This window comes from Neopelma chrysocephalum, unplaced genomic scaffold, assembly GCF_003984885.1.
Source record: "Neopelma chrysocephalum unplaced genomic scaffold, ASM398488v2 Primary Assembly neopelma1_23b, whole genome shotgun sequence".
Classification (NCBI taxonomy): domain Eukaryota; kingdom Metazoa; phylum Chordata; class Aves; order Passeriformes; family Pipridae; genus Neopelma; species Neopelma chrysocephalum.
In genome coordinates, this window is record NW_020897692.1 from 2386963 (window position 1) to 2405825 (window position 18863).

Consider the following 18863-nt stretch of genomic DNA (forward strand, 5'->3'; position numbering starts at 1 on the left):
TTGTAATACAGGAATATTCGTACTCCTTAAAAGAAATCCTTTAAGGTTGGTGGTAAGATGTGGTTTGTACATGTCAGTAAACATTCTAGGAGCCTCTGACATATTTACATTATATATGAGATATTCAGTAGATGACTGTATTAAGGAAACTTGAATATCCCAACTACTTAGTGGCACATATACCTAATGATGTAGCATATGTTTTAAAACTGTCTGCCTGCAGCATAAATGCTTGACTGAGTTTGTTATTTTAGGAACTGAGCACATTAGTTTGTACTGTATGAAGTATAAATCTCAAACATTGACTATGTAATTATTAATGCCCCTTTTTTCCTTTAAAGTGATAGCCCTGCTCTGGATAATTTCAGTCTGTCTAATTGCATGCCCTTTTCATCACAGCAATGGCACGATAACATGCTGTTACGTGAAATGGGGAGATTTCCTTGACTCTTAGTGTTTGATTTGTCTGTTAGTGTTCCCAGGAAAGCCGAGACCCTGGTGCCTGACCTGTGTGTCAGCATCCTGTTATGTGGTGCCTTCACCAAACAGCTCTGGATTGGAGAGCAATTCCCCTGACTTATTCAGGGAAATACACCAACAGGTCTTCCCACTTTATGACCCCTCAGCAGATCTTCCACTTTATTCAAGTGTGTTACCTGCTGCCTGCAACTGCCAAAACCCATGAAGGACTCACAGTAACAGTTTATGGAAAAACACTTATTAATAGAAAATTGTGACAGGTTAAGGTTCAAAGATTGCCAATGATGGTATCTGACTGCAAAAAACTTATTCAAAGCAATACACAGACAAACTCTAGTCCCAATAAAAGTATTCAGTGTGCACAGAGTGGCTCTTACCCCATAGGCATCCCTATGGGGGGAGAAGACGGGTTCAGCCTGTTGACTGATCCCAGCAGTTATGATGGAGCCTTCCCTAACTTTTTCTCCATTCTCGACTTACTTCTGTACTATTTATTTATGTTTATGTGGAGCTTGAGTGACTTTAGTCATAAATACCTTTGTTACTTCTTGGTATAAAGTTCCCTGCTTCACTTTTGATACAGTCAAAAAAATACAGAGCGCATGCCCGGTGGGGTGTAGTCATACCTTGGAGACAGGTGACTTTGGGATGGAGGTGTGCACTAATATTACAATTAGGCTTTAATGAACCAAGTTCATCTGAGGAGAGAGATTTTGCCACAGTTGTTGGCTCAGCAGCAGGACATCTCCTATCTCCCTTGGTTGACAGGTGCTATGCCATTTGTCAGTTGCAAAGTACCATGTAGTTCCCCTCCCTGGAAGGATTTCCACAGAGCCTGGTTGTGATGTCTTCACTCCACTCCATCCTCCGTTCCACCCCTCCTAGCAGGTGCTTATTGTTGTATGGGGAATCATTGTGGAGCTGCCAACTGCATTTCATCCAGGGAGTAGCAGCTGTATTTTACCCTGTAATTTCCGTACCATTATAGTTTCTGTCAGGGTGTGAATATAACTTCTCAGTTTCCTCTAATTTTATCCCCAGTCGTCTTTCCATAGATGCATATATATTTGTGTATACAGCTGAATTTTTATGTTGGTGTGCTACCAATAGACACTGTCTAATAATTGTTGAATTTAAGCTTCAGTTTAGGAAATTCTGGCAGTAAGTTGCAAGAAAGCCTACTAGCTAGAGCAGGCTAATCCCTGATTAATCAGTTCTTGTGCGTGGGCCTCATTGTGAGCGATTTGACATTACCATGCATTCTATAAGGGGCCTAGATGAGACCTGCACATCCTATTCCTACCCCTGCAAGATGTATGTAAGATCATACTTGGTACTGATGCATCAAATTCCTTAGTGGACCTCACTGCATTTTTCTACAGTTCAGAGGTCATGTAAACCCTGACCCCTCTTTCAGCCTCTTACTCTGAGATTCATCCTGCCTAGTTTTAAGTTTCTAATAATTAATTGGGAAGGAAATAGGCACTTACTGAGGCAATTAATCCATTTTTAGAGGTATGAAAGCTGCCAATTTTTATTGACTATAGAGGAAGCTTATTAGAAGGCAAATAGCTGAAGACTCAGAAAATGAGGGGTTTTGGGGTGCTTTTGACATGGTGTGTTTTCTGGTTTTTTGGTTTCTTTCTTTGCTGATCGTGTATTTTGCTTAGGGAGAATCCAGTCATGTCGTCATCTGTCCTTCTGTTCTTTTATCTTCTGCCTTATTGTCATTGTGCTTGTTTGTGTTGGTGGTGGGGGGGTTTTTTGGTTGATTGGGTTTTTTTGTTTGTGTGGTGGATTTTTTAACATTTCAGCTGCATTGCTTATATTTCCTGATTTGCCAAGCATAAGCTCTGTATGGCTTCTTCCACAAACGGGGCCCAATTGCCCTTTCTTGTGAACTGTCTTTTATTATTTGTAATTTATTAGTGTGTATTAAAACAGGAAAGGTCTTATCCTCTTTCTCTTAAAATCTGTACCATGATTTCCATTCCTGACTTAGGATGTGTTTGTGAACAGCAGATCTGTTAAAAGGGAAGAGTGATCACATGGGTTGAGCAATTTGTTTTTGTAACTTAAAATCCCCTCCTTTGTCTTTAGGTCTTCAAAAGCATTAGTATATAGAGAAGTAAAGAAAAATGTTGAATTTCTGTGAGTGCTTACAATCCTTGTTACTTTTAATCTGCAAATTTGTAAATAACAAAAAAAAATATAGGGGAGGTGTGGTACTTCAGTGCTTGAATACTTAGTTGAAAAACTCATGACCATTTCTGGTCACTAGAGGACTTGATGCAGCTGGGATGCTTATGCTTCTGCTGCTTCCCAGTTGACAGGTTCTTTAGGATCATGTGGCAAAATGTAGCAACTTCTTACAAATTCATACAGTGTAAAGTTGCAGACTGGGTCTGATTCTTACACTGAAGGTTGTCTCAAGCCCTGCTTTTGCCTTGCTACTGTGTGGATGGGAGAGGACCACAGTCCATAATGTGTTTCAGAGGAGCATTGGAAGATAGCATTACTACACTTCCTGCTTATTAAGGAACTTAGATGGAGAGAAAAGGTTATTCCCAGGCCGAATACAGAAATCAGTGTGAAACAGGCACTTATACTGGGTTTTTTTATATTTAATGCCTTAATCCAAATGCAGTGATACTGTTTACTTTGATCATTGGATTTTTTTTCCTGTATCTCATACTTATAGATTATATATTTAGCCTTGTGAGAGATTTTTTTTTTCTCCAGGCACTGTATTATTTACATAAATCAAAAAAGAATGGAAAAAGGATTCCTATTGTTCTTATTTTAAAGTACGAATCTGAGACAGTGTCAGGAAGTGACTTGCACAAGATTGAATAATATTTTTTTCCTTAGAGCCCACCTTGGAGAAGAGAATTTCCAAGTCTTGATTTGTAAATCATGACACCATCCTGTGCGCACTCCTCTTGATGTTTCCGGCTTTGCATTTCTGAGTGTGGCTGCAAGTTTGTCCAAGGATCTCTCCTCTTGTACAAAAAAATCTCTCAGTAACATCAGTGCATTTTCACTCACTCAGTAATGTAATCTGTCGTAGGTAGTTGATGGTAACCATTTCTTTAGGTTATGTCCCCCTCCCCGAATTGCAACCTCAACTATTCTTCGAACATTATAAGGTAAAATAGTGATACAAATTTGTGAAGTCAATGGAATTACATCAGGGCTCAGTGTAGTCCTGTTTTGTTGGTTAAACACCTGATGCGATAGCTTTGTGACACATGCTTTCTTTTAATTAACTATGATCAGAGGTGGGAGGGTGATGTGTCATAATGATGGTTATTCGTGTGCTCTGTAGCAAAAATTGCCTCTAAGGCTATGTCATCTGTGGAAGATTTTCAATTTTTTAATGTGGTCTGCATGGCCTTGAGGTTGTTATGAAAGCTTTTAAAATTCTAAGTAGGTTTCAGACTTGCTTCTTTTTATTTTTTCCCCTTTAGCTCTTATAACGCAATTTCAAATATGCAATGATTCATATATATTGAATGTATATTTCACACACATGAAACTACTTCCTTCTACTAGAAAATTTTGGCCAGGTTTCTTAGAGACTCTGTTCTGAGGGACGTACAGTACGTGTCTCTTTCCATATCCCCCCATTCAGGTCCCACTTCACTCTTCTGAAAAGCAGGATTTGTACATTTAAAACCCAAATGGGACCTGATGAGAAAAATTGCTACTTCTGAACATTGCAGGGGTCAATTTCAATATCCTGTGGGCTAGGGTAATATAGGCAGAGTTACTTGGGGCTAAGAATTCTTGCCTTTGAATAGAATAATCTGAAATGACTAAATGGCAAGATAAGCAAACATGGAACTTCCAGCTGAGAAGCCTAATATGGCTTTTCCAGGTAGTCAGCTTAGTTAATGCTTTCAGAAGTTTCTTCCTGCATACCCTGGGGGTCTCAGCTCAAGTTTTTGGTTTTAGCAGCACTTTCATGCACCCTAAGGTCTCCAGGTTCTGTTGACTTTTAGGACTCTCTGAGGTTGGAGGGAGAATGTTTTAAACCACCAGGTTTGGAGTAGGAGCTGTAGGTTCTACTTATTTTTTGACAAAAATGGATTGTAAACAGTTGTCATGCCATATTGCCAGTGCAGTAGGGAATACTGTTAGGATTTAAATCTTTTGGGATTTGAATGAAACAAGTGTGTTAAAATATAGAGACAATTGTGGGTAAAAAAGATTGCAGCAGGTGGTTGCTGGTGTTCTTTCCTGAATTTGGGCTGAACCTGGGTGCACTCTTGTAATCAATTCGAGTTGGTGTCAGGAGTTTGCCCAGATTACTCCAGGATCTTGTAAAGTGATCTGCGTACTGCAGATGAGCTGGAACTTTGGCAATAAACACCTGTTGTATAACACATGTCCTTGGACTATGATACTGCTAAAAACATTCTGAGCAGGTCAATCTAGATATTCAGCGGTCTCATAGACATTTAGCATAACTAATATCTACTCATTACTGATAAAACTAGTCAACTGCTAAAAGGCCAGATTTACTTGGAGTCTGCAGTAGGACCATGCCAGTGTGTAGGTAGTCACATAACACTGGTCTCTAAAATGCAGCAGTCAAAAGTCTGATGTAAATACTAGCCAGAACTGTCTGGGAATCCTGGGTTATATTCACTATTGAAGTGCTGCCTTTACTCCTTGGCTGTTTGTTAATGTAATGGCCTCTCCTGACAGGATGCTAACTCTGATGCAAAGCCTTTGGAATCAGTAACAGCTTAAGTTCTGCTCACCTCCTGTATTGGGTCTCACTGAGCTGGAGTTCATTTCCCCATATAGCCCTCACAGTGCTGCGCTTTGCATTGGTAGCTAGAAGGGTGTCGATAACACACCGGTGTTCTGGCTACTGCTGAGCACAGCATCAGCACTGTAACATTCCTTCCTCAGTTGAGGGCAAGATCCTGGGAGGGGACCCAAGTAGGCCAGCTGACCCAAACTGACCAAGGGGATATTCCAGACCATATGACATCAGCTCAGACATAAAAGCTAAGTCAAGGAGCAGGAAGGCAGGCATTCATTGTCTTCAATGGCTGCCTACTAAGGAGCTCTCACACATGCTGAAGCCCTGCTTCTCGGAAGTGGCCAACCATCACTGCTTATGGGAAGTAGAGAATAAACCTGGTTATCTTTCGGTTCACTTCTGGGCGTGCAAGCTTTTGCTTTGCTTCTGCTTTACTAAACTACCTTATCCCAACCCATGGGTTGTTCTCCACCTTACTCTCTCCCCTGTCCAGCTGGGGAGTGATAGAGTGGCTGGATGTGCACCTGGCATCCAGCCAAGGTCAACCCACCACACTGCCCTAGGCATGATGTGCCCTCTGCTGTTCTGGCACAATTATTTATGTCCCTATTCTATTACCTAGGTCAGGCCCTCCTTCCTTTTTCAGTCTTTCTCTTCTAAAGCTCTGGGTCAGTTCACTGCTCTAGTTCACACTGTATCCCACATAGAGAAGTACCAGAAAAACTGAGCAAGTACATGCTAAAATTGTGAGGGCAGAAAGAGCAGCTGGCAGGATGAGGAAGAAGCAGTGGGAACTTCTTAATTGATATGGCTCAAGTTGCTGAATCGTGAAATCACAGCTTTAGTGCAACTTTCTGTGGATCTGTCCTTTCATTTATATTTGTTTCATAAACAGTCTACGGACTGAGGCTTTCTACCATTAGCTGTTTTTCAGAATCTTCGTTTTCAAGCAAAAATGCAAAGCCACCAAGGAGTCAAATTGTGTTACACAAGTATTAGTGCATCTTTTTAAAAAGTTCATCTTTAAAATTATCTTGGTACTCTCTGAAATTCTACCTGGAACTATCACCAAGTCACAGCATTAATTAGTATAGTCAGATGAGGATGGAGCACAGTGGTGTTGCTGCTGGAAAGTAGTTATATTTCAATTACCAAAGCATAAAATGCTCTTTCTTGTAAGTTCTATACTGGCATTTAAAGGACAGCTATCTGAAGAATAATCTACAAAGCTTAACAGTTATGATAGTGGAGGGAATAAGTAAGGCAGGACAATGATGAAAGTACTATGTTCACACATCTACTTATCTATACAGGCTATATACATAGCTGAATCTAAGATATGATTGTTGGACCTCCTAAAGTTATAAGTATGTTGGCCTGGTTGCTTTATTTTTTTTTCCTTTCCTCCCCCTCCCTCCCTCTGAGAAAATGGCCTTAGTTGCAAAGCCTTCTACCCTTTTCTTTCCCACTTCGCATAAATAGATGTGGGGTTTTTTTTTCTCTTTTTAATATACTTTGCCATGCAAATCTTTTTTACTTCACTAGCATGGCCCGTTTGATTCAAATGGATAATCATCTGTCTTTGCAAGCTGAAGAATATGAATTATGGACCATATTTGAACTACCCTTACTGAATTGGCCAAATCAATCATTCATGTTTGTCCTGGAAAAAATGAGTTAGAAGTGTTTTTTTACATTGGAAAAAAACCTCAAGCAAATGTGAGATTGTACTTTTTCTTCCTTCTTAGCCCTTATATCTTCCTTTTTACAGAACATTAAAGGAAGAAATTGTAAGACGTACTGCTTGGAATAATAAAAAATGCCTGAATGTTTTGCTTCTCTATTAAAGGTGAAGGTTGGGATTGCAGATGAGTCACTTAAAGTGGTTCAAATTGCATACTCTTTATTTTTGGCTCTTTATTTGTTTTTTGAGGGCTAATTTTTAGGACAGATATCAATTACATTCATATAACAAAAAAGCTGTTTTCAGTGATGACTACAATATGCTGTCATGAAACTAAATATTTCTGGAAATATTTTGCCTGCTTATTTTCACATTATTACATAATGTTTCCTTTCAGGGATGCAAATGCTCTTTCAATTGTTTTTCAGAAACAGAAGGAATCCAATTGGAAATTTGTGGAAGAACTCCTTAAAAAATCCACTGATGCTCAAGTAAGTGTGTAAAGGAAGGAATAATGAACAAGGAAAGTGTCAGGGATGGTTTCAGGAAAAGACAGTGCATAAAAAAAAGTCCAACTAACAAGTGCATTTTTGGAATTCTAGTGTTTTTATCACTGGTAAATGAACATCCTTGACATAGCTGAACTATGACAGTATATAGTCCCCTCCTTGTTAGCAGTTACGCTTGCTTTAAAGTGGTTGTGCTTGATGCTAAATTGTCAGATAACAAAAAAAGATAATTATCCTGGAAGGATAGGTATATGGCTACTCAGACGAGATGTATTCAGAATAAGAACTGGAATCTTAGAAAAGGTAAACCTGATACTGAATGTAAGGATATCAAGTTGAGGAGACATGATGAAGGAGATAGTCAGTTGCATTGAAAATTCAGCTATATCCTCATCACAGCAGGAAGGTGACTTGCCTTGCTGAGCAATTTGTCTTACAGGCTTGAATCAAACTCTTACTGATAAGGTTCTAGTTTCTGAGCACTCATTTCATACCTTATCATTTTTCTTTCTGCAGAACTGTTAATGCAATGCTTCATGGCCCAGAGGTCAAAATTGACCTCCTTTTAAAATTCTTTTAAATATGCTGTTCATCATGTTTTAAAATGTGTTACATTATAGTTCTGTAAATTTGTTGTAAAGTTGCATGGTACAAATCGCAAATGTTGTATCAGCAACACCCATAAAATAATTTCTTTATTTGTGTATGTTTAAGACAAGAATAAACATGTTTATTTTTTTTATTTGGTCTCATGAAATTAAGAAAAATCCCACAAAGTTCTGATATTGAAAGCAAAAGAGGAATCAGTTCTTTTGGTTTTTTTAATTATTTTTACTGCCTTGCTTGTACAGTAGCAACAACTGTAGTTGAAGCTGGAATACGGAACAATACTTGTTTCAAACTACATTTTTAACGAGAAAATATTGGTGGTTGTTGGGGTAGTTGAAATGATTGCATGATTTTTCAGCTTTTTAATACTCTATACTTTTACACTTGGTTATGTCTTCTTTCAGCTTAAAAGATTAACTCTTTCTGAATAATTATACAGTACATAACTGAAAATACAAACTGTGCACATACATTAAAACCATAGTAATGACATTACTTATTGGATGCTTACCATTCTGTGAGAAAAAACTGGAGAGATTTAAATTAGATAAGATGCATAAAGACTGAGTAGCTTATTAGCCACCTTCCTCTGTTGCATCCTCTGCACATCAGCAACCTGAGAAACAGTTAAGAGGACATATGTAGTTAACGTTTTTTCTTCAAAATATTCCTCTTTGCTTGTGAATGTTTATTATTTTGAATAAAGATTACTTTGAAGTTGAATATACCTGGAATACACAGTTTTTGATGCTTCTGTTAAACAATTATTGAACTGTAGACAGTTTAGAAAGGCAGCTAGGTGGCCAAGTTCAAAAGCAAAGATGTGTTTTAATTTCCAAAGGCAACTACTGTAGGAATTAAAACAAATCTTCATTTGCCAAGGACATGGTTGTAACTATTACCAGCCATTGAAGGAGCCATCTAGTTTATTTCCTTTTTTTATTTGTTCATTATCTTTTTCTTTCATTACGGAATTAGCTGCCTGTGGAAAGTGCTCCTTGGGGCACATTAGTGCCTATATGTGCATGCACGAGTGAATGTAGCACTTTATGAAGAACTGCATCCTGCTCCCTATCCCTGCACAAGCAGCCTTCTTGACAGTGTCTGGGAAGGAGATTTTCTTTTGCCAGCATACACGTCCGTCTCCTCTGTTGATCTGTCAGCTTCAAGTGGCCACTCCTACAGTTTACCTTATCCTTTTGCACCTCTTGAGTATTTTTGAGTCCAGAAAACGTAGGAATGAGAAGCACAATGAGATATCAAGAAGTCAGTAATGAAATGGAATATGGAGAAGCAGGAAAAAGCAAAAGGGAGAATAGTGCTCTTTGAATGAACAGCAGGACAAAATTGATGATACTGCTTATTAACAGTTGGCTTGAGTTTGTTACTTAATCCTATCTGAGCCATCCTTTTCAGCACATACCCTCTGTTATCTATACTACAGATACACAGCAATAGCTGTGCAATATAAATTAGAAGAAATAATAGTGCTGAATCACTCATTTGCTAGAGAGAGCAGGAATTGGTGGTTAGCAACTTCATTTTTAGGTATATGGGAGCTTAAAAATTAATCATGTTTAGTACTATGTCCATCAACTTCATAATCCACTTGTGCTTGTTGCTCCCTATCTTCAAAAGCTTGTAGACTATACATATTCAGAAGAAGAATGGGAATTTACAAAGAATGGGGGGGAAACAAAGATGACATCAACTATGCATAGTTTTGTGTGTTCCAAAGCATCTGACAAAGGTACTGAACATATATTTGTAATGTAAGTTGATAATCTCCTGCCAGTAACTCTTCTCTTCACATGAGCTTCAAATTCTGTGTTGTGAAAAGATAATTAAATAGGCACTGTTGCAGCCATTGAGGGTAAGGGAGCATCATGAAAGTAGAGAAAAGAATGGTCACCTCTGATGATGAATCAGCAGAAGCTGGAGTTACCTTTAACTTCCTTAGGGCTGCTGAGTGTTGGGACGCAAAAATGACTAACCAGTGTTAAACCTGCAGCGTTTTGGTAGTTTCAGTAATCCTGTTGCATTTAGTGGTCACATGCAGACAGGAGAGAGCCTGAGCCACCTTCATCCAGAATATGCTGGATTTTGGGTGTGATAAAGACCTCCTGAAAAAGGTGTGCATGTACAGGTGAAGGTGGTAGAGGGGTGCTGCAATGCCCTGTCACCAGTAGAAACTCCTTTATAAGGTTACACTCAGCCTGCTGCTGAGCAAGGGAAAGATGTGAAGGTGCTGTTCAGGTTAGAGGATCAATAGGGATGGGAAATAAAAATACTTTATTTGTGAGAAGATATGAGGAATCATGGGTATGTGGGCAAGTGTAGTATGCTGCTTCCTTGGATATATCCTTTCATCTTCAAACAGTTGACCAACAGGTGAATTCTTCAGCCAGAAATTACTCTCTTTTTTAAATTCTGAATGGATAAGAGTTGAAGACAATTGCTCTTGTGAAAAATCTCCCATCTGTATCACAAAAAATGGACATTTTTGGGGAGACTAGTTATATGAAGTGTTTCCTCCTGTTGTAATTTGGAATTCTCTTACTTGGCTATAAAAATAGTAAAACTGGTTTACAATTCTATTTGTACTACAAAATGAAAATTGTTGAATATTAGCGTAGCTGTTTTTGTCTGTGAGGCAACATCAAACTGACTAAATTTGTGGAATGTCAGTATAAGATGAATTTGTGTTTATGAAGTTTATTGTGAGAATCAAAAGCTTTTTAGTTCTTAAGCACTAATAGCAGTCTCTTATTAGACTTCTCATTTTAGAACATAAATGCTTCATGTTGTTTTATTGCTACCTCAATTTTGTTATACCTCTACTGTATTTTTTGTTTAATTCTACTTTAAAAAAGATAGAGAAGTATTTGTTGGATTTCTAGAAAACCAATTTTGTTACTACAGTAGGAGGTCATAAGAGAAAAATGTTGTGTTTCAATAGTACTATCATTTTGATAGAATCTGGTGGTTTTCCCTTCTGCGATAAATTAAAAGCTGAGTACCTCAAGAATTCTGATAGTATTTCCAGCAGTGCAAGAGACCATTTTAAGCAAAAGAGCAATGAGAGAATCCATTAATCCCAGGGATATTTGAAGTCTGGAGAACTTTTTCATATTAAATTTGAGATAAAGCCTTCATTACGATCTTGGTTTTAGAAACTGTTCTAAAACTATTGTTGGACAGATAAACAATGGTTCAAATTGAAGCTGCTCACAATGCCATGTTTATTGTTGAATGAATTTAACTGAAAACAGTCATTGTTTGTTGAATTAGATTCTAAACATAATCCTAGACACAACATAATAGCTTTAAGACTAAAGGGAGTGTGTTTTGGGGGGGAGGTTACATCTTTTGTAGCTGGGTAGATCCCTCTAGAGAAATAGATATGCTCAGCTGCAGTTTTTTATTTTATATCAAGGCTCCTACTTTTATTAATTAAAAAATACCAGCTGTTCTGTCCCTTGTTTTTTGGTGCAAGATTGTGATTTTTGGGAAGTCTACTGATTTAATAGTTAGTTATGTCATATCTGAAAAAATACTTGAGTATCTTTTCATTTGTAGGCATTTTTATTGTATTTGAATTATTATTCTGTGTATTTTTAATGAGTCTTTACTGGAGAGTCACTTTTCTATTTCAGTGGGTTTTATATGTTATACATAGTGTCTTGAATATATAATTTTCTATGACAACTGAGAATGCCTTTTGAATTTGCAGGTTGTTTTAGAAATGTACCACTTTAGAAGCCATATGTGCATGAGAAGAGAAGGCAGGCATGGTTAGAAGTTATTGTAGGTGATTGTATAATTGTTTACAGCATTTTGATAAAGTGTAGCAAATGAAGTTTTCCACATGAATGTGTAGCCAGGTAGAGACAACTTAGTGAGTGAGATTCGTATGTGTGGCATTTATTCCTATGAAAACAGGAATAAAAGCAGCTCTAAAACATAGTAAGCCATAAGAAGTAGTATTGTGGGTAAGACCAGAAGTCACAGAATCACAGGATGGTTTGGTTTGGAAGGGAACTTAAAGATCATCTAGTTCCAGCCCCTCTGCCATGGGCAGAGACACATTCCATTAGACCAGGTTGCTGAAAGCCCCATCCGACCTGGTCTTGAACACTTCCATGGATGGGGCATCCACAGCTTTTCTGAGTAACTGTTTCCAGTGTCTCACCACCCTCACAGTAAAGAATTTTTTCTTAATATCTAATCTAACTCTACCCTCTTCCAGCTTAAAGCCATTCCCCCTTGTCCTATCACTACAAGCCCTTGTAAAAAGTCCCACTGTTCCAGTAACAGGTATTTATTGAATGACTTTTTCAAACAAGAACAAAAATAACCAAGCAACCCCCTAAAAAGAACCAACACAACAAAACCCAATACAACCTAATGTCATCTTTTTCTATCACCTGTCATTAGTGACTTATTTAAGAATTTTCTGAGTTGAGTGAGCTTGGGATATAACTGAGGACCTAGCACTGTAATTGAAATTGAAGGAGATAACTTCCCAATATTTATCTGAGGCATAGTTTCTTCATTCCCCTTCCTGGGGCTATGATTTTGAGTCATAAAATTAATCCTGTATATTTTTTTTTATATTTCTTACTCCTTTTATTCTTCTTTAGCTTATTTTATACTGTTACAAATTCCAGGCCTGTATAGTATCTAGATTTATTTGAAAGCTAGAAGTAGGTCAGAGTTTCTCTTGCAACAGAACAAGTTGCTGCTATGCCAGAGATGTGTTAGACTTACATGTGTAAAAGTCTACCCTTAAGACAACTACACATAAGTTGTCCACTAAACCACTTTTATAGTCAATGGAGACAGTAAAGCCCTTACAGGACTACTAAAGTAGATGTCTAAAATAAGCTGGATTAAACACATGATTTCAGTTGGAGTATGAAGCACCTAGTATCCTACCTCAAATGCAAGTCCAGTTTTGTTGTCGTCAAAAGCTGGATGAGAAGAATTCCACTCTCAATATCCCAGAATTAAAAGCTGAGTGCTTCACTGTGTTTAAATTGTTTGGTACTTCCTGTTTTCTTTCCTAGAAACCTTCTTCCTTTCGAATGCAAAATTTGGAACACAAAAAATGTTGTGTGGGAAGTCTTTTGTACTTTTTGTTTCCCCAGTGTTCAGAGGCTTATTTTGCCCTTGACTTAGAATCGTCTGGAATGTTAGGAACATAGCCATGTTGCAGAGGTTTGAGAAGGAACATGATTCAGAAACAAAAGATTTTCCTCTTTGGAATATTATAAAGAGAAATATGAGTTCTTAGACGGTTGCACCTTCCCTCTGTGCCAGTGGTGAATGAGCTTTCCTTGGGACATACGTGACAAAAGGGCTTAAGTGTTCAGCTGACTCATGCATTCAGTATGGCTACTGCCCCATTTACTGTTTTGTGAGGTTCTGTACCATGCAGTCATGTTTCAAGTTAGGCTCTCAATGTTGAGCTGGCTGTTACCCTAATGTGTCTACAGCTCTGGAGAAAAGGAGGCTCAGGGAGACCTCATCACTCTTTACAACTATCTGAAAGGAGGTTGCAGCCAGGTGGGGGTCAGCCTCTTCTCCCAGGCAACTAGTGACAGGACAAGAGGACACAGGCTTAAGCTGCACTACAGGAGGTTCAGGCTGGACATCAGAAGGAATTTCTTCACAGAAAGGGGGTTGTTCAACATTGGAATGGGCTGCCCAGGCAGGTGGTGGAATCACCATCTCTGGAGGTGTTAAAGAAACAACTGGATTGGCACTTAGTGCTGTGGTTTAGTTGACTTGGTGGTGGTCAGTCAAAGGCTGGACTACATGATCTGAGAGATCTTTTTCAACCTAAATGATTCTGTGATTCTGTGACACAGTATTACATTGGCTGGATTACAGGATACAATTGTCAGCTTTTATCTTCTAGTTTGTTGCTTGTATTAGCAGATGCATTTACTCAACAGTATATAATTAAAAATAATATTTGTATTAAGAAATTACTTTGAATAGTCTGTTAGTGTTGGGTTTATGTGTAGATAAGGTAATGCTCCCCTCCTAAAATTAATTTCTTACTTCCTTTTCAAGACCGGTGTGTTAGAGGAACACTTAAGAATGCATCTTCAGTGCTGTTTGACTTTGTGTAGTTTCTGGGATTTGAACCTATCTATTGTCACCATACTCTGGGATTATTACAGCAAGAATCTGGTAAGTAGATGAATATATGAAAATATAGAATTGCATTTGGGCAGTCCTTGAATTTTACTCATTAATTCAAGCCAAGCTTGATTGCAAATACTTCTGTAAAACTACGTAGTCAATGGCAGTATCCCTAAACTTGCTACTTATTTAATGAAATCATGTTTAAATTTATGCTTTGATCCATTACATTATGTGTCAATAGAATAAGTTATAATTTTAGTCTTGCTTTTCATCAGGACTACTGATTTTAAGATCTTGTAAAAACACTTTGTACATAGTTACAATAAATTTTTATTTTTTAGTTTTGGTAGGAATATATCCTTTTGTTTGTGTGAAGGATTGCATCTTATTGCATTTAGGATATTAGCATTTACTGTTATTTATAATCTTTCTGTTTTCATTTATTCTTTTAGAACAGTGGCTTTACTGTTCCTTGGCTTGGTCTGAAGGATCTGGCAAATGTTAATAAGACTTCTTTGTCAATGCTTGAGTTGGTGAAACATTGCTGCTGTGAACAGCAGATCCCTTCTTTGTACAAGTCCAGCAACAGTTACTTCATTTTTCTCTGCATTTTGGCACGGATGATTAAAGAAGAAAACAGTGGCGTGCATCCTTGGAAACAAATTAAAGGACGGTATGGCCACTATTTAGTTTCTCTCCTGTTGTAAGTGTAGTGAGTCAGTGGCCCTTCCAGCCATATGCAAGATGGGCGGGTACTGTGCCCATGAGAAAGTAAGGTGGATGAGGGATCCAAGGTGATTAATAATTTAAAGAAAGCAGTTCCCTGAAGTTTCTGTTGCCAGCTGAGGCTGTAACAGGGTCCAGAAGCTGGGTCCAAGAATCACCTTGGCTTGTGATGATTTACTTCATCTTGCTGGCCAGGCATTGGGTACACTGGCAACCTGTGCAGTGGTACAACCCAGTTGCCAGACAGGTAATGTAATAAAAGCACAGAAATTGTTTGAATTGCATATAAGCCATGTGTTGTCCAAGAACATGCAGACTGACACTTGGTAGGCCTGCAATTTCATTTATATTTAGTTTCTTTTTAATGACTTTCAAAATATCTCACAATATTTTTTGTGCGGGTTTAATTTTTCATTTAATTTTGAAACATACTAATTATAAGTAGTCAGTCATTATATTAAAAAAACATAAAATATATATGCTTTAAATCAAACTCTTGATATTTTATATGCTTACTGAATCCGTGAGACTTTTATTATAGTAATGAGATTGTAGTAATTATTACAAGGGCTAACTTTTAAAATTTTTTCATTAGTTATAGAAGACTTAGAATTAGTTTTGGTTTATGGTTTTGATTTTTTTAAAAAAGATCTTATTAAGTATTAATAAAATTAATTAAAATTTTAGTAAATATTAGTAAGATATTCATGTACACAAGTAATAAATACATAAGAAACTGCTCGTGTGTACGCACACCTTACCAAGTTATGTGGTGTGTTTTTTCCAAGAAAGCAGGGTTGTCTTGGCTATCAGAAAAGTATACCTGCCAAAAATATAATGTCTATGTACACTTCACAAGTTGTTATAGTCAGTAAAGTTTGGGTTTTAAAATCACTACAACTACATAGAAACAAATATGTTGTTGGATTTAGTATCAGTGTCTTGCTTTATTTTGTGATTTTAATTACCGTGCTCTGTTCTCACTGAAAGCAAATTATACTTACATTTTTGTGCTATTATAGCTTGTTGCTTTCCCTAATTTAAGAGTGGGAATAATAATACACAACACTCAGTGCATTGGTCTGCTCAACCAGTATTCGTAATTTCTACCTTGAAAAAATCAATTACACAAGTAGCAAAATTTAACAGCCTACAGCTATGATTTTGGGATGAACTCTGTTTTCAGAAGCTAACCAAGCATTAATTGATGCATGAAAAATGTAAATGCCTGTCAGTAGTAATTTACTACTAAACAACATTAATTGGATTTGCTGTAATTTTAGTGGCTAGATTTGATAACTTCAGCACCATTTCCAACTATTTTTCCAGGTGATAGAGTAGGAAACCAGCATTTATGGGTGTTTAACTACTGTATGTGGAACTTACTTTAAATTAAAGGCGAAGGATATACCCAAGGTTTTAAACCTACAAATCAAAAAGTTAAGCAAGCCATTTTGATCTTACTCCTCTGTTGTAGGAATGGTGACATTTATTTAAAAGTCCAGATCCAAGCAAAGGTCACAGAAAAGATGTCTTTGTAAAAACTTTCTGTTTTTGTCAACCACTTTAAAGTTGCAAAGTAGCAGTGCTTGTCACCATCAGCTACTTATGACTTGAGCACTATCCCATAAGCAGTACAGGTAAAGTTTACCATCTTCCTGCTGGAGAGAAGTTTCTCTTCCGAACACCTCAGTTTCCCTGTTTTCTTCCGAACTTGGAGTCCACAGTTCCTTTCATAGGTGTGCAATACAGGTTGATACAGACTTTGGAGAAACACTGTTTAGAAATCTTCCTCTCCCTTTTACTGCAGTGATGGTTTGATAGGTGAGACTTGGATCACAGCAGCTGTGGCAGTATACCATAACGGAAATCAGTAGCTGATTTCCACATGGAAATAAGGGAGTTTCTAGGGAAGAGGTTGGTATACAGGAATGATTTGCTGTTGCAAAGAGCTGTCACTTGGCAGCTTCCTTTCCTAGAAGCCCTCATGGGCTAAACTTGATTGATATGAAGGCATGGTATGGAGGACACCCATCACAAGTAGAGAAGGTTTAGACGTTTACATTGTGCTTAACTGTGCACTAGAGGTTGGATAGGGAAGAAGGTTTAGGCTGCACCTCATATTGGAAACACTTAACATGTAGCTTAAAATAGGAGCAGAACATGAAGGAGCACATTTGTTCCAGTAGCCAAAAGAATAGAAGAGGAGAGAGAAAAAAGGATATTTAAAATTTAAATGTTATTGGAAGAGGATAACTGTAAACTAAAAGCATGAAAATACAATTTTGATCTCTCAAGCAGATAGAAAAGTTAAGAAACTTACTCTTTCCTGGTTTTTTGTTTGTTTGTTTGCTTTTTTTAATGTAGAATTTATTCCAAGTTCCATCGGAGAAGAATGCAGGAGCTGACAGAAGTGGGGCTGCAGAACTTTTTTAACCTATTCCTCATGCTAGCAATTGTTGCGGAGACAGAAGATATAGTGAGTCGAGTGTTGGATCTTTTGGATTTCCTGGCTCCATCCTCCATCACTGTGTCTCAGAGAGCTCTCATCTGGAGAGGTCATTTTGCTTTCCTTTTGATTTATGTTGAGAAGAACATGGACATTAGCGTCCTAGCTGAGAAAATCTCAAGTGCTTTCCGTGAGAAGGCAAAGGAGTTTTTAGTAAACAAAAATGACTACACACAGAGACACAGTCTCTGGACTCTACTTTCAACCTACATTGATGGTGTCCAGGAAGCGTTTGAGACTAGTTGCTACTTGAGCCTTTCTGAGGAAAAGTTGCTAAATGATGGCTTTACTATGCTGCTGCCTGCTTGTCGAGGAGCTGAGCTGAGTATGGTCCTGAATTTTCTTCAGGTTGTACTAGCCAGACTTCGGTAAGTTATTTAGTTAAATTGTGCATATAGACTGGCACGTTGTTTTTGTTTTTAGGGTTAAAGTGTAGCTCGTATTAATTTTTTTTATTGAAATAGAGCAAAAGGAAAGAGAAATCTCGGAAGGGATGTGAATGATATGTTAAATTTCAAAATCCACCAATACTTCAGTGCATTTTGAAACTCAGAAATGTTTCCTTACTGTTTCAGGAGATTAGGTTTGACATCCCGAGATTTTGTTATAAATTAGTGGCTCTTTAGAAAGTCATCCAGTTGCTACTATTTCAGACAATATCATCTTTCCTTTGGGACAGGGAGCTTCAAAATTATTTTCTGTACTAAATTACTTAAGTTGGGGGGGTTGTTTTTTGGTTTTGTTTCTTGACTGAACGTATGCTGTTTTTCAGACCCTTCATTCTGTTTTTTCTCTTTCACCAAGGTTGCATTCAAATACCACAGTTATGGAGATTTAAATACTTGTCTGGGATTCAATAAGAAAGAAGGAAATCATATTTTACCACTTCAAGCAGTTCTGCTTTGATGTACTAGTTCATTTTTCAACACCCACAGTGCCCTTCAATAAGCATATTTTTTGTCTACTGATGCCTTTGAGAAGCAGTCCTCCAGTTTGAAGCCCAAACTGCCTTTTTTTTATAAGATATTAAGAGGCAGCTATTGATCTGCCATTACTTGAAATGTGCAAGACTGAAATATGTGTAAAGAGCTGTGGAAGAGTACATAATAGGAATACTGAGGCCCATATGCAAGAACTCTCTTTAACTAGGTCCTTTGTTATTGTCTTGTAGTTTGACTGCAGCTGTCAATAGCTTATAGATCCAAAGACAACTGTTTTTCAAGCAGTCTTTTGAAAAAAGATGAAGCACAAAACTAAGTTTAGTTGATTTATTATTTATTATTTCAGTTCAACTGAATGTATTTCCTGGAATAAATTGGAGACTTCAAAAATACTTTGACATTTTCCCCATTAGCTAATGCACAGCATTTGTTTTGTTGTTTTTAAAGATGAAATAGGGAGAAATTTGAGACT

The 18863-nt window shown here is 37.5% G+C and overlaps 1 protein-coding gene across 5 annotated transcripts in view; it reads left to right on the forward strand.

Moving 5' to 3' along the window:
- MMS22L (MMS22 like, DNA repair protein) overlaps positions 1-18863 on the forward strand; it is a 99067-nt gene that overhangs the window by 20697 nt on the left and 59507 nt on the right. For 4 of the 5 annotated variants that reach the window (XM_027694722.1, XM_027694739.1, XM_027694730.1 and 1 more), the window contains exons 11-14: positions 7370-7432; positions 14141-14260; positions 14668-14888; positions 17309-17818. In XM_027694722.1, coding sequence (XP_027550523.1) covers positions 7370-7432; positions 14141-14260; positions 14668-14888; positions 17309-17818 — 914 coding nt within the window. The remainder of the gene's footprint in view (positions 1-7369; positions 7433-14140; positions 14261-14667; positions 14889-17308; positions 17819-18863) is intronic. The other variant, XM_027694751.1, reaches the window with a different exon arrangement.